General features: G+C 43.9%; 1 protein-coding gene and 2 non-coding genes across 4 annotated transcripts; 1 reads left to right on the top strand and 2 right to left on the bottom strand.

Annotated features, from left to right (window-relative positions):
- Positions 1-959: 959 nt before the first annotated feature.
- trnae-cuc (transfer RNA glutamic acid (anticodon CUC)) lies at positions 960-1,031 on the bottom strand. Its single transcript has one exon. It is a non-coding gene; the product is annotated as a tRNA-Glu (tRNA).
- Positions 1,032-1,631: 600 nt separating this feature from the next.
- On the bottom strand, positions 1,632-1,703 carry trnae-cuc (transfer RNA glutamic acid (anticodon CUC)). Its single transcript has one exon. It is a non-coding gene; the product is annotated as a tRNA-Glu (tRNA).
- A 1,316-nt stretch (positions 1,704-3,019) lies between these two features.
- sppl2b (signal peptide peptidase like 2B) lies at positions 3,020-24,529 on the top strand. 2 transcript variants are annotated; one of them, XM_085439187.1, is made up of 15 exons: positions 3,020-3,148; positions 4,049-4,165; positions 4,438-4,620; positions 4,720-4,809; positions 13,486-13,625; positions 14,433-14,575; positions 17,293-17,389; positions 17,944-18,060; positions 21,091-21,172; positions 21,289-21,363; positions 21,449-21,511; positions 21,604-21,703; positions 21,916-21,993; positions 22,449-22,609; positions 23,947-24,529. In XM_085439187.1, the coding sequence occupies exons 1-15, from the start codon at positions 3,101-3,103 to the stop codon at positions 24,130-24,132; spliced, it is 1,680 nt and encodes a 559-aa protein (XP_085295313.1). In that variant the 5' UTR covers positions 3,020-3,100; the 3' UTR covers positions 24,133-24,529. The 2 variants fall into 2 exon arrangements, with proteins under 2 accessions (XP_085295313.1, XP_085295311.1); XM_085439185.1 differs by lacking the exon at positions 22,449-22,609 and having other exon boundaries at positions 3,038-3,148; positions 23,947-24,087.

The raw sequence follows: 24,529 nt of genomic DNA, 5'->3' as shown, positions 1-24,529 counted from the left end.
ACGTTATTGTGTGTCACACACATTCCCTGAGAAGGTGCCCTTAAACTTATGTCTATTTTTATCTCTTCTCCTATGCTAAAACAATCTGAATGTAAATCTACATGTGCCAACAGAGAATGCCAAACTATGTTTCATTTTTCTTGTAACAGTGACTACAAAGATCTATTTTATTCTATTCTATTACCAAAAGGATTTATCCCTCTGGGGCTAAAAAGAAAAGAGAGAAGCGTGAAGTAATGTTTCCATAAATACTTATCAGTAATATAAGATCAACAGAATCATCAAACAAACCTTCAATTCAATCAAGATGTGGTCAGCTTGGGTGATGTCAAATTCTATTTAAGGCCCCACAAAACCATAGCTAGGCTCTCGTTTGGCTTCACAGTTCTTTTTCTTTAGCAATCTTTTTTTTGTTTACAATATCAACCAGCCATAAAAACTAATAAGAATCATTTCACACTATGTGGCAGCACTGTATTAAGTTTAAGTTAAGATCTTATCAGGCAAATAGAAATATTTAGCCTTGATTTTGTAAGAAAACCTTTATTGTGAAAGTTGAAGTAGTTTAAGTTCCGCTGTCGTTGCGCATCTTGACGCAGGTAAACACCGGACAGAAGGGAGGACATATGGAATGACATCATGTTGAGTGAATCAGCCTGCTGCAGTACGTCAGTGAGCAACAAGACCGAGCATGCAGCAGCGAAGATTAAAGAGAGGCCAGAGCAGGGAAGAGGCGCACTATTAGACAGTGAACATATAACAACGGGTTTTGCTAATAACGACTAATTTATTAAAATACTGTAATTAGACACAATACGAGCATGTTTTCAAAGGTATGACAGAGAGACATTTCTGGAAATTAACATCTGGCTAGTGTAATAGGTCGGGATTTTAGCAGGGGGGTTGACGCAGGGTAGGAATGAACAGAACTTTCATCGACCTTACATTTTCAAAATTAGTTCCCTGACCGGGAATCGAACCCGGGCCGCGGCGGTGAGAGCGCCGAATCCTAACCACTAGACCACCAGGGACTGTGGGCATCGGTTTTTGCGCCTTCAGAATCCTGCATATAATGTTGATATCGTCAGATGGAGGCTGAGTGGAGGTTGAGAGTGAACATGTTTTGAACATGTGTTGAATATGAGCTTGACTATGAGCTTCTGGTTTGTTCCAAAGTTTAGGTGCAGGTACAGCAGAGATAAGATCTCATCAGTGCTTTAATCTGCTACTCTGTCCGACCAGACGCATCTGGTCATCTGACCTGAATGCTGTTCTGAGAGTGTACCTGGTTAAAAGATAAAAAATGTAAGGAATTGCTGGTAGAAACATGCTCTAATAACAACATGTATTTGTTTCTGTGGACAAGTATTGATCATAAAAAATATACAGTATGCAGACATCCGAGTAGACCCTCATGTCTTCTCGGATCTTCCCATGCAGTCCTCCACACTCTGCTCTTGGAAATTATGATTGAAGTTTAAGTAAGGACCATATCTTATGATACTAGAGTTTTGAGAGTAGGATATTTAGTTTTGTGCGTAAATCCGGTTAAAAGAGCCAAGGAGTTCATAGTTAGACTTTGATATGTGCTCAAATGTGCGCAGAATTGACATTGTTTGAAAAAAAATTAGTTCCCTGACCGGGAATCGAACCCGGGCCGCGGCGGTGAGAGCGCCGAATCCTAACCACTAGACCACCAGGGACGGTAAGTGGCTGGAGATCCCTCACCTGAGTGGGGATGTATATGATAATTGTTTTATCAAAGATAGGAGAATCAGAATCAGAAGACTTTGTTTATCCCCAAGGGACAATTAACAAACAACAGAGCAGCATAACGTTGAAGATAAGGACAATAAGAACAGGCAATAAGATTGAAATAATAAATACACAGAATATACAGTATATACAGTTTTAAAATTACACAGTTTTAAAATTAAAGTGACTGAAGTAAGATAAGATAAGATAAACCTAGTTTATCTTATCTTGTTGTTCAGTAGGGATGACAGCTTAGCCATCATGTCACTGACCACCTCCACTGGGTCCAGATGGCATCCTAGAACAGAGCTGGTCCTTTGGATCAGCCTGTTCAGGCTCGTTCTGTCCCCAGCAGTGATGCTGCTGCCCCAGCAAACTACACTGTCCGTCCTTCTGCAGGAAGCACTGGGTGGAGTTGTGGGAGAGGCCTGCATTGTAGATGGTGAAGAGGAACGGAGTCAGAACTGTTCCATGTGAGGCCCCCGTACTACAGATGACCCTGTCCGACACAGCCTGAGTTCTCACATACTGTGGTCGGTCAGATAGTCCAGTATCTATGTTGTGAGGTGATGGTCCACTTCTATGTTCTCCAGCTTGTCCTTCAGAACTGTGGGAAGAATGGTTCTAGAGGCACTGGATAACTCAGTGAAAATGATTTTTGAACGATGTAGGAGGTGAATGACGGTCATCCACTCCGGTGCCACAGCAGGTTGGTCCAGTGATGAGCTCAGCAGGGGCAGAAGCTGTACCAGGAGCAGCCGCTCCACTTACCTCCAAGATATTGGAATTAATCACCTGCATACAAGTGGGTTTTTTGTTTTTTGGGTTGTTTTTTTTGTATTTGTTTGTAATTTTCTTTTGTATTTTTATTTCTTCTTCTTTTTTTTTCTTTTTTTTTTTAGAAATTTTGGGTTAAACATTCTAAGAGTTTTGCATTTTTGAAGAAAATGAAGAAAAATTGAAGAAAAATAGTTTCCCTTTATTTATTGATTGATTGATTGATTGATTGATTTATGTATTCATGCTAATGAATTGAAAAACTTTTAACCAAACTCTATAACTCCTCTTTTATTTGTTGTTGGGGGTTTTTAAAACTTATGTTTAACTGTAAAGCATGTTAGGCTTTTCGTGCTGTCAGTGACCGCTACTATTTTTATAGTTTTTTGGCAGTCTGTTTTTATCCAAACAGCAAAGTGGCACATGACAATATCATCCAATTAAAAAGCCTAGCCGAACGAAATGGGCGCGGCCTGTTAGAGCCGGCGTTGGGGGCTCTCGTGCAGGGAGTTCGAGCCAAACGTTTGGTTGGTTGGTCGATGGGGGAGACAACAACAAGCTAGACATCATGAGGGTCCCCGAAACACTGATTTGGGTCGCTTTTCTCATCCAGAAGGTGAGAGACACCACGTCTGTTTCTTCGAAAACTGTCCCTCTGTGCGTCTTTGTCGGGTAGCAGCCTGCGGTTAACAAACAAGGATTTGGGTTTTTATTTCCCTGCGGTTTTCCGGGAACGTTAGCATAGATGCTATGTCTGTTAGCTTGCGGAGATTTCTGTGGGCCCTGGAAACCCACACATTACTCACCTTTTGATGCAGCATTAATGAAGGGGGATTATTGCCGATCGATTCACCTCACCTGAAACCGACACTGGGTTTATCTTCACAGTGATTACGAGACAGCGAATATGATGTTAACCACTGACAACTTGGACTGCGGTAGTGCTGTAAAATATGGAACGCGTCTGAAATTAGAGTTTAAGAGTGAAATATTTCAAGTCACTGCCAGAAACAATATAACTGAGTGAGCCAACTAAAATTTGAACAGGTTTTTCTGTTTTGTGTGCAGTGAAAAAACTATTAATCTAGCTAAAGATTGTCATGTGGAAAGAGAAAGAAAGAAGAGGTATTTGAGAAATGTGTTTAAAAGCCTTAAATCTAACTTCAAGTACATTGCAGGAACCCTGATTGTAGGAGCTGTTACTGAGCCTTTTTATACACTGAAGGCTGTAGTTTGTAGTGCTGCTGAGCTTTATTATACATTCAAGGGTTTATCATATTGTGTGCACCCCGTTTATATGAAGAAGGGTATACAAAAACCAACTAAAAGGGGTACGAATAGTTTAATCATAGCTTCAAAAAGGCTTTTGGGAATTTTTATGCCGTCTCAAATTGATGCAGACAGCGAAACATCAACATTTATAGGGCTGCTAGAATTAAAGCTCAACTCTGTGATATAAAAATTTACTTTTTCTTGGACATGTGAGATGATCCAGCCATTGTTTTTATGTTGACAGGTGGTGGGAGAGTACGGCATGGCCCATTTCAGTGACAAGGGCAAGAGCAAAGGAAAGGATTACTGCATATTCTTCAACTCCCAGTGGGCACGTTTACCTCAGGATCTCAATAAGGCAGTAAGTCACTAACAAAGGGGGTTAACCAAACATTGTAAAATTTCAAATTGCTTCAAGGCAATAATGAGAAATAATGAGAAACAAACTAGTCTTTTAGAAGTACAAGGATTTTTATGACAAGGCTGCCCCTTTTTACACTAAATGAGGAAGCTTCTTTGTTCCATTAAAGAATAATAAACAGTACATAATGAGTAATTAATTAAAACAAACAACATCTCTAATTACTGTATTTTGAAACCTCTGAGAGTATTTCCAAACCTTTTGTTTCAAAGTCACGTCTCCAGATCCATGACTTGACAACATCGGTCCTGTGCTCACCCTCTGAGGTCCCAGAGGGAGGCTTCCCGAACCGCATCCCCATGGTGATGAGGGGGAACTGCACTTTCTATGAAAAAGTTCGCCTGGCCCAGATTAATGGTGCCAAGGGCCTGCTCATCGTCAGCAAGGACAGACTGGTAAGACAGCTGTTCACAGCTATTCTGTGTCAGAATTAAACAGGTCTTTTGGTTCATGACAAATCAGAAATGTGCTTTGTTTTTGTTTTTTTCCTACAGACGCCACCAGCAGGAAACAAGACTCAGTATGAAGAGATTGACATTCCTGTGGCACTGCTCAGCTACTCTGATATGTTGGATATAAGCAAGGTGAGAAGTCAGCTACCAACCGATATTTCTCTTCTCACTTTAGAAGCTCTACACCTAGCCTTATTATCCCTTTTCTAATTTTGTGTCACTGGATGCTTTAATATGTGTACCTTGTTTGTAGCAGGGTAAACTACCTTTCATCTGTAATTCTTCATGGTACAGATTCAAGAAAGTGCTGGAAGTATTTCTCAGAGATTTTGCTCCCTATTGACATGATGGTGTCACACAGTTCCTGCAGATTTGTTAACTCCATGTCCACAATGAGAATCTCTCATTGTACCTGTTAGAGAGTTATCTCTGGGATGCTGGGATGATAGCTCCCTCAGGACTTAAACTCCGGTCAGAGAGTGGGGCACAGAGAGTGATGTCCGGATATACTTTAATGGAAGTTAATAGCAGCTCAACAGTACAGCAGTAGGCATACTTAACGAATGTGGGAGGGGTGGACAGACGTGTGGTTCTGAATAACAAGAAACAAGGAGAAACAATTTTCACATATAAATATAACACTCGTCACTTCCCAACATCATGCCAATATAATGATCTGTAACCCAAATAATCAGCTGAATGCTCTGACATAAGAAAGTCCCACAATCCCATTTAAACAGGCAGGAAACAAGAATATCTATATATCTCAGACAACAGAAAAGACCTAATGCCCCCAAATTAGGAAAGGTCAGCAATTACATGGTCTTCAGTGCCCTCTTGTGGCTAAATAACACAACCGCGGTACACAGATCCAACCCGCAACAAATGCTACGGTGGTAAGTCACATGCCTCTACCACTCTCGATAAATCTCCTAGCATAAACCCCCTGTAATCAATGTCAAAGTACAACCCGTGCTATAAGTGGAAATAGACTCGTAGAACTGGAGGGATTTTGACTCACATTTGCACAGGAACGCACACGGCTGGAGATCGCTATTCCCCCACACTCATGGAGAAAAAACATGGCTAGTGCTCCTCGGACTCGTGATACGGCAGGAGCGTCGTAAAAGCATGTGACGTCACCACCGCAGCAAACAGTAAGAACAAAGTGGAACTTATCGGCAGAAATTAACACTGCACTTATAGCGATGCGATTGAAATATAAGGAGACTTTCGGACACAGCCGCCCCCAAATTTAAGTGATAAATTTGCTCTTCAACCGAAAGTCTAAGCATCATTGGGTTTACAGGCCTCATCATCCTCCCAGGCTGAGAGTCTGACTAATCTGGCAACTGGTCGAAGATATGTCTGTCCCTTGATTGTCACCTCAGCCGCTCTCACCCGACCGTCTGGCCCTGGACAGGCCTTGACCACCTTTCCGATGGGCCACTGCGCTCGCGGTAGTTGTGAGTCAACCACCATAACCACTTGTCCCATGGTCAACTTGTCAGTTTCCCCCTGCCATCTTTGTCTCCTCTGAAGATCCGGCAGATGGTGACGCAGGAAGTTGGACCAAAAATGGTCCGCCAGAATCTGACTATGGCGCCATCGCCGTCTTCCCAGCATCTCACTCGAAGCATAAATCACCTGGGGGAGTGATGCATCTCGTCGCCCCATTAGCAATAAGTTGGGTGTGACTGGATCCGGATCCGCTACATCCGAAGAGACATACCCAAGAGGCTTTGCATTAATGATCCCTTCCACTTCGATCAGCACAGTTTGCAAAACTGCCTCTGTCACCGTATGGCCTCCCAACACCACTTGAAGAGCTGTCTTCACAGACCTTATCTCCCGTTCCCAAGTACCTCCAAAATGGGGGGAACCTGGTGGATTGAACCGGAACTCAATCCTCTGCTCCGCCAGCTGCTCTTTAATGGGGGCTTCAAGAGCTGAGAAACTAGACCGCAGTTCGGTCTCTCCTCCCCTGAAGTTGGTACCACAGTCAGATAGGATCTCATATGGCTTGCCCCGGCGTGCAATAAACCGACGCAGAGCCATGAGAAAGGCATCGGTATCTATGCTGTCCAACAGGTCAAGATGCACACAGCTCGTAGTCATGCATTTGAATATGATACCCCAGCGCTTTTCAGTGCGCCGTCCCACTTTGATGTTGTAAGGGCCAAAGCAGTCGACCCCAGTGGACCAAAAGGGTGGTTTGTATAGGCGCAGCCTCGCGGGGGGTAGATCTGCCATCCGAGGAATATCAGGACTGGCTCGCCACCTTCGACACTCACCACAGCTGTGCTGGTGCTGCTTGATTGCCTCCCTTCCTCGGAGAATCCAATATTTCCTCCTCATCTCCCCGAACACTCGTTCTGGCCCAGGGTGCAACAGCTGCTCATCGTATTGCCTGATCAGTAGTTTAGTCACCGGATGCTGCGGATCAAGGACTATGGGGTGCATGGCATCCAAGTCCAGACCTTCTGCTCTTCTGAGTCTTCCCCCAACTCTTATCAGTCCAATAGCCGGATCATACTCTGGAGCAAGTGTTAGCAGGCGACTCTGCTTAAGAATTGCCTTACCAGCAACCAGGGTCTGTAATTCCTCGGGGAAGCTATCATTTTGAGCTTGTTTCAGGAGATGCAGCTCAGCAGCTGATACATCTGTAGCAGTCATGACATGGTTTTCGTGATCAGCAGCCGCCCCATGAAGGATCCGATGGGTAGCCTTAACCGCTTCACTCCATTTGCCAAAATTGGAAATTGGCACCATTTGCTGTGGACTGCATGTGGTGGTGGTTCCACAGAATGCTGTTCCTCTCAGCTCCCCATCGTCTTCTTGACCTTCACCTTCATGGAGAGTTGGCCAGGTATCAGGGTTCGTTAAAAGGAAAGGTGGGCCCTGAGTCCAACGGTTTGGTTGACCCAGCTCGAGAAGGCTTTTCCCTCGCGTGAGGTCATCAGCCGGATTGTCCTTGGTGTTGACATACCTCCAACTTGACACCTCGGTAAGATCTTGTATTTCGGCAATCCTGGTACCAACAAAGACCTTATAGCGGCATGAATCAGATTGGATCCAGGTCAAAACGGTTGTTGAGTCGCTCCATAGGGTAATGTCACTGGGTTGAAATGCCAGCTCGGTCTCCAGTACTCTAGCCAGTTGGGCTCCGGCAAGAGCTGCACATAACTCCAAACGTGGCATAGAAATCTGTTTCCGGGGGCTTACTCTTGACCTCGCCATCATGAATGCCACGTGGACGCCGCCTTGGGAGTCCTGTGTTCGCAGATAGGCTACTGCTCCATAGGCTCTTTCGGAGGCATCACAAAATATGTGAGCCCCTCTATCCGGTCTCCCGACGTCGGCTCTTGGTGAGACATAGCATCTTGGTAGTTCCACCTGTGGCAAGTTCACTAGTTCCTTCTCCCACTGTGTCCATCTGTCTAGTAAGGCCGTAGGATGGATTTGTTCATCCCATCCAACTCCTGCCTTCCAAAGATCCTGAATTAGAACCTTTGCTCGAGTTGAGAAGGGTATGAGGAAGCCCAGAGGATCATATTGTGATGCCATCACCCGGTAAACATTCCTCAGTGTGGGCAGAGAGTACTCCACAGGTCGATGCCTGTATCCAAGGCGGTCAGTGAGACAGTTCCAACGAAGGCCCAGAGCTGGTTCTTCTGGGTCTTGGCTGTGCTGGGAGAGCCAAAGCTCTGTGCTGGCTGCTTTGGCTTCCATTGGTAGGTGTTCCACCACCGATGGAACATTACTGGCCCATTGCCTAATCTCGAATCCCCCTTTGGCGAGTAACTCTCGCATCCGATCTATGAGTGTCTTAGCCTCCTCTGCAGATTGGAGACTATGCAAACAGTTATCGACGTAGAAGGCCCTCTCCACCGTGTCCAAGATATCTTCATTACCCTGGCTGTTGTCCCTGACATGTCTTTGGAGGGCATAGGTGGCACAACAAGGACTGCACGTTGTACCAAAAGGCAGAACCTGCCACTCGTACACACTTGGCTCCTCATCCTTCCTCATAGACCTCCATAGGAAGCGGAGCAGAGGTTTGTCCTCAGGCAGCAACCGAATTTGGTGGAACATTGCCTTGATGTCACCACTTATGGCCACAGTATGCTCCCTGAAGCGGAGGAGGACCCCAAGCAGTGAAGGTCCCAGAATTGGACCTGGAAGCAACTGGCTGTTGAGGCTGAGCCCGTTGTACTGGTATGAGCAGTTGAATACAAGTCTAGCCTTGTTGTTGTGGTGAACTACATGGTGGGGTAGATACCATGACTTGCCCGAACAATCCACCTTCTCGGGGGATAGTTTCTCAACATAGCCTACCACCTCCAGTTTATGGACTTCCTGACAATAGGTTTCAGCCTGCCCTGGGTCTCTCGCTATCCGACGTTCAGTACTCCGTAGCTGTGGTAGCAAGGCCAGTCTGGGTGCCCAGAGGCGAGGACTGTCTTTGCGACGGAGGAGGGGCGTTGCATATCTTGTCACTCCCTCCACCTGCACTCTGGTTGTGCGCTGCTCAAGAGCTTCAAGTGCTTTCTGATCTTCCTTAGAACGTGTCGCGGTCTTCACATTTGTGTATGGGAGTACATCTGTCTTCCACAATCGTTCTACATGTTGAAGGAGATCATGGTTTGGGGACCCAGTAAAGAGACACTGTTGCTCTTCCACAGCGAACTGGGTTAAGTTAGCTGGACCCTGCAGAGCCCACCCAAGGCGGGTACAGACTGCCAATGGACCCCCAGGAGGGCCAGACCGTACAGGCTTCGTTGGGACAAGCAGATGAGGGAAGTCTGAGCCAATAAGGACTAAAGGCTGCACCCTGTCGACAGGGGAAAGTGGGAGTCCCTGCAGGTGTGCATATTTTTGCATGAGTGCCTTAACCGGATAACCGTGCTCGGAGAGGCCCAGTTTGTCAGCAGTGAAGGCATGATGGATGTGGTATCTCACCTTAGGATCATGGGCAGGGGAAATCTCAAAGGAGACCGAGGCCCCTTGCAGGTGAATCACATCCTGACGAACAGTTCTTAATGGAAGTGTCTCGGCTTCCTTCCCTAGATTGAGGTGCTGCACGGCTGGTGGTAGGATGATGGATCGTTCAGAACCGTCATCTAGTACAGCAAAGGTCTCCAATGAATACCCAGCATTGTACAGATACACCTTCACAACCTTTAGCAGGACCTTATGCGGACGGTTCGGGTGATCAATGTAGATGGTGGACGTATCTGGGGCAGTGCCAACCATCAGGACTTTCCTAGGCTCCTGTTGGCAAACCTCATGCAGCACTGTAAGATGTTGCTGTTTGCACACTTTACAGGGTGCCTTCAGGGTGCACACATCAGGTGCATGATTCCGTCCACAACGCCAACAACCTTTATCTTTGATCCACTCTGCAATTTGGGTGGTGGACAGTGTCTTAAATTTGGGGCAAAGATTAAGGTAGTGCTCACGGGTGTCACAGTATGGACAGTAAGGTTTCGGCTTAATCTTCCCTTTACTGGGAGGTGTCCGATGACCTGGTTCCAGATGAGCTCCATCCCCCTTCCTGTTGTCTGTGTTGTAATACACCGTGGAAGGATATCTTTGGCTTTTCCTGCCTTTCTGACCTTGTTTGGTCTGGTCCTGAAACATGTCGGCTGCCCTAATAGATATGCGCTTGGCCTGCGACTTCACTTGGAGCCAGGCCGAAAAATCTGGCAGGGTATATGTCCTGTCAGTTCCAGTTCTCAGTATCCCACGACTGAGGCTGTACTCAACAAACCCATCTCTGTAGCTTGCTGGGAGCTTACTCAGTAACTTATCGACATGAGAGCCACATTGCAGTTCGTAGCCGTTTTCACCGTCCAGTGATCGAAGCATACCTACTAAAGCTTGCACATCCAGAGCAAAATTGTCGAAGGCTTCTGGGTCCCCCACCCGGATTTGGGGAGAGTTCAGGATAGATCCAAGCTCACTCTGTACGAGCTGACGAGGTTGACCATATTTGTCTTGGAGAGCCTGGAGTGCTGTAGTATATGGCAGGGGATCATGCATATATGCTTGTGCTAGTTTGTGAGCACTTGGTAGTTTTAACTGCTCCAGAAGGATTTGATATTTGAACTGCTCTGTGAGATGAGTATGGCTACCAAGCAGACTGTCCAGAGCCATCTTAAGAAGCGCGAAATCACTTTCCTTACCACTGGCGAAAGAAGGTAGTGCTGGCTTGGGGATCCCATACGAGCTGGCAATTAGCAGTTCCATCAAGTTGTTGCCATTGCTGGCAGTAGGTGGCAACTGTATCTCGGACTGTAAAGACGGCGCCGTGGGCCCACAGCCAGCTGGTCCGACTTTATCCCGCAGGCGGGACGGTAAATCAGGAAGCGGTAGAAACTGACTGGGTGTTGAGTATGGCACTGGAGGAAGCCATCCCTGGTGTTTCACCTTTCCAGGAGGCTGTGATTGTCGGTTAGGAATATTAGAGCTGTCCTCTGCTGCAGGTCGGAGAGTCTGAGTCGAGTAGGTAATAGAGGGGTGATTTCTGCCTGGCTGCTGACCATACTGATGACCAGCTGAGGGAGTGTCCATAGCAGGACTGATATGTTGCGTTGGACACTCATGGAGAGGTTCAGATACTGGCTCCAGGACAGACGAGGAGCTGGTGGGATGTAAGGGCTGCGAATCTGGTACTGATGCATCCACTGGCAAGATGGAAGGTGGGAAAGCATTCGCATAGCTGGTCATATTACGTTGCTGTCCGTTATGTGCTGGGTGCTCTGACAGATTCACTTGGGAGTTTACACCACTGCTGCAAGCCTGCAGGCCCGAGTCATACTCACAGTTATTTAAAGGTCTAGGTGCTGGCAGCCCATCTTCTTGATCACGAAGAAAAGCAGCAATGAGGGAAGCTCTCTTTAGCTCCATCTCCTTCTCTTTGAGTCGACGCTGCATTGATAGACGTCTGGTAATAGATTCTCTGGTGTTGTGAGCAGTACGTGCCTCTTCGTCTAATTGACGTCTTTGCCTTTCTTGCTGCATGTATAGTTCTTCCTTCTTACTGAGGGCTTCCCGGGCCTGAGCATCCAATGTTAAACACTGTTCCTCAGCTAGACTCTCTTCCATCATCTGCCGCTGCAATTCTGCTAGCTCCATGCCCTTCATCTTCTCTTCCAACATCGCTGTCTGCAAATCAGTTAGCCCTGCGATGATAGAGCCTCCCGAAGGTGAGTGACCACTAGCCTGGGATCTAGGTTTACTGCATTGAGAACCTGAGGCATGTGATCGTGAAGCGGTCGAGCGCTGCCTGGCAGAGCGCTGATCTATAGCCATCCCTGCCTCTGCACCTGCTGTTGGTTTATCGGTGGATGTACCTGATTTGGGTTGATATTCAACTTCATAATCATCAAAGTAAGCCGGGAGATGTCTCTCTCGCTGAGTTTTCCGTCGCACGGATATGTCAGGGATATCCTGGTGCTTAAACTCCATGTCGTCCTCAGAGTAGCTATCTCTCCGGCTCGAAGGACCACTTGTTAGAGAGTTATCTCTGGGATGCTGGGATGATAGCTCCCTCAGGACTTAAACTCCGGTCAGAGAGTGGGGCACAGAGAGTGATGTCCGGATATACTTTAATGGAAGTTAATAGCAGCTCAACAGTACAGCAGTAGGCATACTTAACGAATGTGGGAGGGGTGGACAGACGTGTGGTTCTGAATAACAAGAAACAAGGAGAAACAATTTTCACATATAAATATAACACTCGTCACTTCCCAACATCATGCCAATATAATGATCTGTAACCCAAATAATCAGCTGAATGCTCTGACATAAGAAAGTCCCACAATCCCATTTAAACAGGCAGGAAACAAGAATATCTATATATCTCAGACAACAGAAAAAACCTAATGCCCCCAAATTAGGAAAGGTCAGCAATTACATGGTCTTCAGTGCCCTCTTGTGGCTAAATAACACAACCGCGGTACACAGATCCAACCCGCAACAAATGCTACGGTGGTAAGTCACATGCCTCTACCACTCTCGATAAATCTCCTAGCATAAACCCCCTGTAATCAATGTCAAAGTACAACCCGTGCTATAAGTGGAAATAGACTCGTAGAACTGGAGGGATTTTGACTCACATTTGCACAGGAACGCACACGGCTGGAGATCGCTATTCCCCCACACTCATGGAGAAAAAACATGGCTAGTGCTCCTCGGACTCGTGATACGGCAGGAGCGTCGTAAAAGCATGTGACGTCACCACCGCAGCAAACAGTAAGAACAAAGTGGAACTTATCGGCAGAAATTAACACTGCACTTATAGCGATGCGATTGAAATATAAGGAGACTTTCGGACAGTACCACATCCTAAAGGTGCTGTGCTGGATTGAGATCTGGTGACTGCAGAGTCCATTTGAGTACAGTGAACTGATTGACATGTTCAGGGAACTACTTAGAGATGGTTTAAGCTTTGATACACGTTAAACGGCACATGGCACGTCTATCCAGCTGGAAGCAACTGGTTAAATGCTCCTTTTCAGACAGATTTGTTTTTCCAGTGGAGTGGAAAATGTATCTAAGTGGAAAAGTGTATCTAAAACTGAGCACCATGACGGAGACTCTTGTTGCAATTCATGACTTCAGTCCAGTGTTATGCACTGAATTGGGCTTAATAATCACAACATCAGAGTTAATTTACTTTGAAGTAGGCTAAATTAGGGTTTATTTAATATAAATTAAGTAGCACTTCCTTATTTTGGCATGTTTTATTTAGTTTTGAAGGTTTACATCTGGCAAATCTAATGCTGTTTCTTACTTCTGCAGACCTTTGGTAAAGGACAGCTGGTTGCCATGTACGCACCCAATGAGCCAGTGTTAGACTATAACATGGTGATCATCTTCTTGATGGCAGTAGGAACGGTGGCTATTGGAGGCTACTGGGCCGGCAGCAGAGACAGCAAGAAGTAAGTTTACTGGTCCTGTAAAAGTGCTTCTGTGGAAGCGATTCAGTGGAAAATCCCATAGTGCCAGAGTTTCAGCTGTACTGCAGTATGACAGCCAGAGTTTTCAGACTTTTTGAAAAAATTAAAGTTAAAAAGTGATTTTAGTCTGGGTTGAACAAAACTGCATTAAGTGATACAAAAATACAATGATGCAAGTATTGGGTATCAAAGAAATTCCTTCAGTGAGTGCAAACGATGCATTTAGTCACAGCTGCTAAATTTACATTAGAGATATTTCATCAGGAGAGGCTCCAGAGAACATTGGTCAGAGTTTTCCTGGCAACAAAATACAAGTGCATGATTGCAAAAGACTTTCCTTTTGGGTGACTATGAGTGCTTCTCTTCTTTTCAAACCAAGCAATCTGCATCTTACCGCTGCGACTCCAGTAAAGGGCAGCACTGTTTATTTGAGTATGGGTGACTCATTGGCTTAAGCCAATCTGAGTCCATCTTTTTGGAGTTTTCTGAGGTGAAGGAGGGCAGAGTGAGATGGGGTCGCTGACGCACAGCACCGCAGAGAAAAAAACATTTGGAATCATGAGTGCGTGTTTTCAACTCAGGATGGAAGTGAATGCCAGCCAGCTGACCAAATGACTATAAATATAGACTTTTAATGGCAATATGGTTATCCCGTGTGTTTTGGTAAATCACCAAAAATTGGACCATAATCTGCAATTTAAAATGTGAAAGACAAAACCTCAGAGCAAACATGTGTGCATATATACTCTTTGTCTTTAGAGTTACTCACTGTTGCTTGTCCTCCTGCAGACGGTACATGAAGCACAAGCGGGACGACAGTGCCGAGAAGCAAGAGGAGGAGACCGTAGACGTAACCCCAATCATGATTTGTGTGTTCGTCGTCATGTGCTGCAACATGCTGGTGCTACTATACTTTTTCTACGACCACTTGGGTACGATGCAGATACTCACGAAGCGTACACAGAATATAACCGCTGCTTTACTAGTCGCGCTGAAGGAAACATTTAAAAGATAAGTAAATCCGTTCGATCAGAAGCACGTTTATGGGAACAGTAAATGATGGTGGTTTCAGTTCCTTCTGCCCAGTATTCATTAGTGTGTTGGGGGCGGTTAGCCTCTCAAAGCTTTTAATTTGTCCTTACTCACTGTGGCTTGGCATCACTCAGTAGGGATTTTCTCTGGATTGAGGTTGTGCAAAAGATGTGACAAAACCTAAAAAAAACCCAGCATTTGCTATGTGCAAAAAAAAAACAGAGCAAAACATATTTGAAAAAAAACCTCCAGAAGTGCAAAGAAACACAGAATGGTGCTTTTGCAATAAGTCTTTGTAGTTTAGAATCAAATGAAGTGATAATTTAGGATATGCTTATTTTTACAGTCTGTCAGAATCAAAAAAATGGTTCCAGAGCAGCTGATTTAGTTCAAGCCTGCAGCTTTTAACTGGATCTTACAGGTTTCCTTGTTTTTCTTGACTGAAACACCTGTATGGATAATTCCTGGACTTACTAGGCATTCATTGTCAAATTTGTTAACTAATTTAAACGTCAAATTTCTCCTCACCACTTGGCAAGTTTATATTCTTTTTATCTACAGTATGCAGTAGCTTACTCAGATTAGGGACACTTGTCCTCCTGCTGCCCAGTGCTCACACTGTGCCAGAGGATGCTTACATTTATCTTGGCAGCAGCTCCTCTCTCACAGTCACTCTCTGATTTACTTAAACACTGTTGCAGAGCCTGATGAGTTTTATGAGTTTGTGGATTTTGGGACTTTATTATGAAAGCGGTGGAACGCTTTCCTTTCAGAGTTATATTTAAAGAGGGAAGTGCAGGGGAATGCGATACATGCATACTGTACCGAGTCTAACTGAACCGCACCCGGGCACAGCACGTTAATTATGTTAGTCAAACAAGCTGGACTTTAATGCTTAAACACACTCAGGCCCATCCTGAGTACATCCTTGATAACAGCTCATTTACATGTTTGTGCAGCATAGTTTTCGGCAGCTGAGGTTCGTTGTGTCTCAGTGTTTTATATGCAGAGCCAGCAGATAGAAACAAGTAAAATGCTGGCACTTTTTCCCCTCCGGGGTCCATGCTACTTGTTGTGGTCAGTTTTCTTTAGAGGTAAACATAACTATCGCTCACGTTTTTAAAAAAAAAAAAACAACAACTTATTTACACGTTTCTGAATCTCACTTCTGATACTTTCAGCTATCTCCCTCCAGGAATTTACTGATATTTGAAGGTCCTTATATTAAGAATACGGTTATTATTTCCTATATTGTTGCTCTCTTGCTGATAAATTTAAAAGCCAAGTTGATTTGGTAAAGGACTAGATGTCACAATTCCTGACAATGCATTGCTTTTAATGGAGAAAATCTTGAGGGATGGGTGTTATGAGGAAAAGCATCCCAGAAACTTTACCAGTGGCACACATCGTTATGTGTCTCAACTTTTGTTCTTTTACACAAGCTAATCTGCCATTTTTCCTTGGTTAGGTTTAGGGGTTAGAGATCTGATCTAAATCATTAAAATTTAGACACATCGTCAGTGGTGGACCTTGAATTCATCGGTTGTTTCGGCCATTATCACTAGACACCCTCATCCAAGGAGGCCCTGCCAGGGTTGATCAGGCCCCGGAGTGTGTCAATGGTTTATGTTAAAATTGTTTTCTTCTTTCTCCTGTTTAGTTTTCTACGGTTTATTCTATCTATTCACTGCAGCTGAGAAATATGTACCTCTTTAACATTTATGGAAGGTAGCACATTGTATGTCGCTCGGATGATGAAACTTAGTCTATTAGACTCCATTCCCCAGAATCCCCAGGAAAAATTAGACAGAAATGCACAGGAGGAATCACTGGCACTGAACTCATAAAGTCCGCTGGCTTGTTAATCCTGTTGTTGTGCAGTCTCACTTTGTCCACGATGATAGAAGACTCACCATCAGTGTCTTAAGCCTTTAACATTGCTGCCTCTTTCCTCCTTTAAAAACTAGCTTAAATAAGTAGAATAAATATTTTGCTAACAAAATAAAAAGACAATACGACAAAGCAAGTTTCACTTAAGGTAAAAACCAAATAATAGAAAGGAGCTCAATTAAATAAAACCAATTAAATGAGCAAAATAAGTAAAGATTAAAATGCAATACAGTAGAATAGGTTGTGAATAAAAAAATTAAAAAAAAAGAAGAAGGGTGAAGAAATTTTAAAAAATGCACATCACACACAGGTACAACAAGAAAATACACAAAATGAATAAAACAGGATTTCTGGTTAAAAAGTCCAAGCTTCTAAACTAATCTTATTAAATTAATAATCCCCTCTCCATTTAGCTCCAGGGTAAACTGAGATTCTTCAGAGATCATTTCCTCTTGCAGAGCTACCTGTTGTCCAGCATTAAGCTGCAGCAGAGTCAAACCCTGCTGAGTGTAAAGAATGGCTGCACTGATAAAGAGCTCAATGGCTGAGATAACATTTCGCCTTTAAACAGATTAAAAAGCTGCTGAAAGCTGCGGATGGCAATAGTGTACAAAAGGGAAAGCAATACCACTATTCAGGCGTTTAAGGAGGGGGGATGCCAAAGAAGCGGGTTTCCTCACACGATAATATCTACTCAGCTTCTGTCTGCTGTTTCTTCACCGTTTAGCCATTTGGGTCATCAGGATCTTCTGTTTGGCCTCCTCTGTCGGCCTGTACAGCTGCCTGTGGCCGTTCGTCAGGAGACTTCCTTTCTGCAAGTGCAGGTGAGTCTTCAGGTCATATTAGCAGGTGCGATGATGCTTTAAACAGCATGACATTTGGGTTTTTTTTCCTCTCCATTCATGTATGTTTTCTATGTCTGGTCGAGGTGCAACTTGATGATTCAACCAAATATTAGTCAGGGTATATATATGTTTGAGCTTCTCAAATCTAAAATAAATTCAAACTTGTTCGCCCAGTTCTTATTTATTAAATTCAATAAAGATGCCTGCTGTACAATCACTCCACCCTGGAAACAGAAAAGCTCATATAAATACTTAAATACTCATTATACTTACAGCATGATGAACAGTTTAGGAACCTTTTTTTTATATTTTTTTCAGCAATGCGGATTGAGCAGTTGTTTCCTGTTTCTTCTGTACACCCTTTTTTCTTTTGTTTGTAGACCAAATGATACATGGTTAACATGATTATCTGCAGATTAATGCTAATAAAAACACTTTTTAGTTGCATTTCATGCTTAACAGTGACTGTATTTCTCTGAGAGAAAGTGCTGTGGTGTAGTGGCTGACATCTGACCTATGTTTTGGAAAAATAGGATCCCGGAGAACAACCTGCCGTACCTGCACAAGCGGCCGCAGATCCGCATGCTGCTGCTGTCGGCCCTCTGCATTGGTGTCAGCATCATCTGGATGGTGTTTCGCAACGAAGACCAGTGAGTGCACAACACAAAATTTAAAAAACAATTGAATTCATTCCACTACAGCTACAGACAAAGGCGCTGCAGGGCTTCACAGTCATAGAAGAAAAGGTCAAATTCACCAGCTTGTAGCGATTAAAGGGGGAATAATCATGAGAGGCGAAAAATGAGGTCAGGTACGAAGTTTAACTTGAGGTGAATGGGAGTAAGGAATACTATTGATTGACATGTGCAGCGGTGGGAAATAACCAGGATATACCGATAGTAATAACTGCGATAGCTTTAAAAAATAAAAAAAATAAAAACCTAGACCTCTGTCTGGGTCTAATCCAAGCCTATTCAAATGGCGGCCCGCGGGCCACATGTGGCCCAGAAGCAACCTGCGAGTGGCCCTGCCTGTGGTCCTGGCAGAAACACAGAAAACGCAAAAAATTAATTAATTAATTTTAAAAAATTAAAAATTCCTACAGCGTAGTGTAGACTGTGAATGCAACACTCCTAGTAGCCTAGCAATATTTAACCCACAATGCACCGTAATGTAAATATATTAAACTATCATTGTAATGTATGATGTGACAACAGCAAGTACAGTTTAATTGCGAGTTTAATAATCTTACAACTGGAATTGTACTACCATGGTGAGGGTCCTGTACAGCCCGAGAGAGAGCTGCAGCAGCTTCCCTTCGTGTTTGCTTCTTGCCGAAGATTCTGAAACAGTGAAATACTGCATGCTGGCCGTGGTGGATGCGGTAATAAGTGACAAAAAAAATTAAAGTAAGTGTGACATCTGCTATTAAAAACGTACCCCTGTCAGACAGTTCAAATATTCATCGAGTTGAAGTTCTGTGAAGTTTTGGCGTCAGACGAGTTTGAAATGTTGTCAGATGACCTGAAGAAAACTGATTTAATGTCTATAGTAGGAGATGGGTTCACAGACAGAACTGATAATGCACAGTTATGCGTATATGTCTGTTTTTTGGATGGAAAATTGCTCGGCTTACTACCGTTAGAGGGACACACAGCTGGCGAAATAATGTTTGAGAAGATTTCAGCTCTTTTTGAGGAAAATGGTCTGGATATGAAGCGCGTCTGTATACTTGTGACAGATGGGGCTCCATTCATGGCAGGAAAAGTGAGTGGTCAGCAAAATATTTATTTTAATTTGAAAGGGAAATGTCCAAATGTAGTATTATTATTATTATTATTATTATTATTATTATTATTATTATTATTTCAAATGTGCAAAAAAAAAAAAGCTAGTTATACCTCCCTTTTTTTTCCTTTTTTTTTTTTTTTTTTTTAAATAAATGAACCTTTCGATGTGCATTTTTGAGAGGTCACCAGATTTACAGGGGAAAAGGAATAAAAGAAATTACTTGTTTTTCAATACAGTTGTGTGGGTTTGAAATTGATCATGATCTGCTGCTTACTGGCTGCAAAAAAATATCTGGCCCAGATAAACTCCTCTGTTTGAAAATCTGGCCCAACTAACTTCTTAGTTGAATAGCCATGGTCTAAGCCTTATATGTAGGCGGCCCTTTCAACTTAGATCAGAATTGGCTCACATTAGAAAGTAAACTTTTAACCATAACCTGTGACTAAATGTTTCATAGTAGATAGGGCAGGGCAATATGTCCAAAAATATTTATCACGATATAGATTTGAAAATTTGCCATAACAATATAACTGATGCGAGACAAAATACTTTACAACTCCACAACTTTGATGGGGTTTTTTTGTACTAATAATGTCACTTCACCCAGCACCCGTTGCCTACTGGTGGTGGTCAGAGGGCCTGGTGGCGCCAGTGTCCGGCAGCCTCGCCTCTGTCAGTGAGCCCCAGGGTGGCTGTGGCTACAATGTAGCTTGCCATCACCAGTGTGTGAATGTGTGTGTGAATGGGTGGATGACTGAATGTGTGAAGCGCTTTGGGGTCCTTAGGGACTAGTAAAGCGCTATACAAATACAGACCATTTACAATTTCACTTAAACAAGCAGCTGTTTTTTATGTGCATTAAAGTTATATAAAAATTTAACAGTGCAAATGAAAATTCCTTGCTGACAGTTTAACCAAAAGGCATTTCCAGGAAATTGGCCGACATGTCCTCAGCATAACCATGTATAATATCCACAAAACTTAAAAAGAGGTTATACACACTCAGTACGGTAATATTATGTTCAAGCACAGTACGTATCACTCGGCGAGGCTCCCGACTACGGTAACCATAATGCTCTGACAATCCATCAAGCGGTGCGGCTTCGTAACTTAGCAAAGTCGTACTAAAACATTTTTTGACAGATTTTTGAGCGGCATGTACCACATAAACTCGGTTCGGTAATAACGACGGCCCGCTTGCATGCTCTACCAAAAAATGTGATTTGGTGTGTATCTGAGGGCACGAAAGCCAAACCAGTTCCACACCACTGAAGTTGCAGCATTTTTACAAACCAATTCTGCTTCATCAGTTTTATTCAGCGATCCGCTTTCGCCCTTCTCATTCTCTGTCGCCGCCATGCTTTTTTCCACCATGTGCGTATGAAAACAAAGGCACTGCGCATGCGCGTTTTACCCATTTTCTATTGCGATATATAATTTTCTTATCATTTCCTAACATTATACCGGTATTACAGTGAACGGTATGATATGGCCCAGCCCTAATAGTAGATACCTTATCACATAATCCAGAAGTGTCACCACTCGGGCTATTTCAGCTTTTTGAGAAAGGAATTATTATTGTGGGCTTCTCCAGAAGTGCATATCTTCTGGTTTAAAATTCAGAGTGACCCCGTAGGTGCTATATTTGGGGGGAAATTTTTCACTTTCACTTGGAAAGATGCTTTTGCTGAAGTATCAAAAGAGCTGAAGCTGTTGGTTTCCTACAGGCTGTGCTGCACACTTTCTTCCAGCACCCAAGAATTTTGGTTTGAGGGCAGAATTATTGTGGGTGTGTGTGTCGGGTGGCGTAAAGTCTGTGTGTAATGACGCCTTTGAGGTACATGATATGGTGATGGTGCTGGCTGACTAATGTGTTATGTGTCTTCCAGGTGGGCGTGGGTGTTACAGGACGCCCTGGGGATCGCCTTCTGTCTCTACATGCTCAAAACAGTCAGGCTGCCCACATTTAAGGTGACAGATCTGAACCACAACGCGATTTTTTTTTTTTTTTGAAAGGTTTTTAACTGTGTTTGATTGTTTTAATAAAAGTTTGATCATAAACTGTTTTCTTTTGCTCCCTGATGCAGGCTTGCACTTTACTAATGACCGTCCTGTTCGTCTATGATGTTTTCTTCGTATTTATTACACCTTCCTTCACAAAGGTATGTCAGGTTGTCACACACGTCTCTTTAGTTTAGTTGTTGTTTGCTGTGTTCTTTGTGTTTTTACTCCTTACCTTTTCTCCAGAGTGGGCAAAGTATAATGGTGGAGGTAGCAGCTGGTCCCTCTGACTCCTCCACACATGAAAAGGTGAGCCTACGTGGTACACCTCGGTTAAGTCCTCCAAACACCCCTCTCAGCTCAGTAGTTGATGGTAATGTTAATTTTTGTGTTTTCCCCAGCTTCCCATGGTGCTTAAAGTGCCACGGTTAAACTCCTCCCCCCTGGCTCTTTGTGACCGCCCCTTCTCCCTGCTTGGCTTCGGAGATATCTTAGTACCAGGTATGCAAATCAAATGTTTTATGATGACACAGTTCACATGCTTTGAAAATAAGAGCAAGGGCTTGTCCAACAGTAAGTCTGTCACGGATGAGAGATTTTCATCAAAGAATTTAAAACAAATACTAAAACTGGAAGTCTGCTAAGAAAGCTTTGTGAAACTGCTGTTAGTCGTTCCCTTTGTTCTGAATGCCTCTTTGGTTTTCTTTTCTCAGGTCTGCTGGTTGTGTACTGTCACAGATTTGACATTTTAACACAATCCTACAGGATCTACTTCATGGCCTGTACAGTTGGTACGTACGTGGGCTGGAGGAGGGGATGGAGGTGGGCTGTACTCTGTGAAATGCTGATGTTATGATGAGCCTCATTCAGGTGGGAATGACATTGATAAGGGGAGGTTCTGCTCTGTAGTTCAACTCATCGTTTTACCCCGAGAAAAATGACCGTGGTGCTTGTAATGTAATAAACAGATTGTTAAGACTAGCCAGTAGAAAACATCAGCACTTCCTCTCCTGAGGACTTCAGTTTTAGAGCAAAAAAGAGAGGATTTCATTTTCCTGCCAGATCTGGTACAAGCTTTAGGAACAAGTCTAGGAACAAAAGACTTCAGTAACTTTTCTGATGGTTGTAGCTCAGTAAGGTAGAAGCAGGCCAAGGACGACCTGTAAATAAGAATATAGCAGCACACCAGCTTGCAGAACACCTGCAGGAGCTAAAGTGACGTCTGTCTTTGTCTCTCTCCCGTCAGCTTATGGCATCGGCCTGCTGATCACCTTCGTGGCGCTGGCCGTGATGCAGATGGGTCAACCGGCGTTACTCTACCTGGTGCCTTGCACTCTGCTCACCAGCCTCAGTATTGCGCTATGGCGCAGGGAGTTGCCCCAGTTCTGGACTGGAAGTGGATTTGTGGTGAATACCAGTTTGATATGACTGCCTACTACGGAAGAACAAAAAGACTTAACAAAAAAAAAAGGAGAAAAAAAAATCTAGGTTTAAATAACATGCAGACTAAAGTAGAATTTCAAGTTGAGTAACCCCTTTAAATAATTCCATCCATTCCAACTGCTTCTTTCTGTTTTCAATGTCCCCCTCCATCGCTACTCCTCACCCTTTATTTTACTGTGGGTGTGCTCTAGTCTGCTGCTGAGGGTTCAGCTGTCTGTGAATGTCACTGCAGGTATTCAAACCGGGCTTCATTCTACCATCAAACACCCCGACGGGCGTACTACGAAGCGAAATCAATGGCTTAGTGAGCTACGTCGAGCCTTAAGTCAGAGTTTTCAGTGTCCCGGGGGTGGCTTTCTTGATCACCATGGTAACTGAAGCTATTTAAAAAGTGCCACGTTTTCACTGATTCTAGATAGATTCAGATTCTCTGCTGGAGCAATAGGTTTTATACATGCCATGTGCAGATATATACATTCATGTTCCCACAAGGGAAATTATTGTTACAGCAGCTGTATAAAAAGAATAAAATTAGCACAGGAATAAAATTTTTTGTATATACATAAGTGATTACATACATGGTAGAGCTGTGTTTCACTATAACCCCCGAAAGAGAGGCAGGAATATGTTAGCATTTATTTTCTAATGCAGAAAACGATTGTTTTTGTATTTTATTTAAATCTGCTGCCAAGCCTGCTGAAATTCTAGCTTAAAAAACACAGATTAGAAAGTCGGTCTGTTTGTTTGTTGTCCATTTATCAGGACTACAAACAAGAATATTAAATCTGTAAAATAACTTTCATCAGATGCCTGCTCTTTATTGTGAGCATGCTCAGAGCCTGAAGCAGAAAACCTGAGCTAACACAGGAAGCTGAAAACCACTGTTGAGATGCCTGTTACCTCTGACTGGGGTTTTAGGTGTTGTTGAGCCAGCTAACACAAAGTAAGCCTGGCTTTATGAACTTGCTTCGTAGTACCTCCCTCTGCTCTCTTAACCTTGCTTCATTTCTGCATTGATGATAAAGTAGTGATCACATGGGAAACTCTGACTCCCATTAGTGGGGCTGATGTTGATGTAGATTATTTCTGCGTAGCTTGATGGGGCTAAAAACCTCAGTGGGACGTTTCTATCCCTGCGAATACCTCTGAGGGCACAAAGCTTCTTTAGCTGGGGTTAAATTTGTGCCTGTGTAGCGTTTGGTTCTGTTTGCCTTCTGCTCTCCTGTAGCTCCTGTCATTAAATTTTGTGTTCAGCCTGGCGCCCTTCACTCATGCAGGCTTTTGTTTTCTGTCCCTTGCAGCCTGCCATAGTGCTTGCACCGATCAACTGCACACAAACCGCCGCGCCGCCGACCAAGGAGGCCTCAGCTAAACCAGAGTCACCAACCGCAGAGGAGCAAGCCAGTCAGAGTGAAGACTCCCCCCAGGACCCGCCTCAGAAAACTTCCCCGGTGGAGAGCAATGAAGAGGGAAAAAAACCCAACTGAAATAACGTCTAGTACGGCACTTTTCCATTTCACCGTGTTTACTTTGTTCATTTTCTTTCTACAGTGTGTCCGAGTCAGTGGACATTTCACATACTCATGCTTGTTTGCACTCGGTGCCAAGTACGAATCTGTGTTTTCTGAATGTCGGGCTCAGCCGGGCACAGACAAACAGAAGCAGTCCCATCACCACCTCCTACTAACATACAATTTGCACCACCCGAAAGGGGAGTGAAAAGTCAATCTACACTACTCCATTGAGAAAACAATAAATATTTCCACTCCTCTCAGCTCTGTGCCAACCTAAAGACCCCGTCACGCCAGCAAATAACAGTGCAATGTATAACTTGACCAGTAACACCAGAGCTAAATGGCAGATTAAAAAAAATACCCCTCCTGA

This window comes from Copadichromis virginalis, linkage group LG18 (genome assembly GCF_057382275.1).
Source record: "Copadichromis virginalis isolate Kocher_CV1m ecotype Utaka linkage group LG18, C_Virginalis_male_GT1.1, whole genome shotgun sequence".
NCBI classification, from domain to species: Eukaryota; Metazoa; Chordata; class Actinopteri; order Cichliformes; family Cichlidae; genus Copadichromis; species Copadichromis virginalis.
The sequence above is the reverse complement of the archived record's forward strand: the minus strand, read 5'-3'. Positions and strand labels throughout refer to the sequence as shown.

Bases quoted from the DNA above. Each gene is read 5' to 3' on its own strand.
- sppl2b (XM_085439187.1), top strand. From the start codon at position 3,101: ATGAGGGTCCCCGAAACACTGATTTGGGTCGCTTTTCTCATCCAGAAG. The intron at 4,621-4,719 runs GTAAGACAGCTG...TTTTTCCTACAG, and splicing joins TCGTCAGCAAGGACAGACTG to ACGCCACCAGCAGGAAACAA. The intron at 21,173-21,288 runs GTGACAGATCTG...TCCCTGATGCAG, and splicing joins TCAGGCTGCCCACATTTAAG to GCTTGCACTTTACTAATGAC.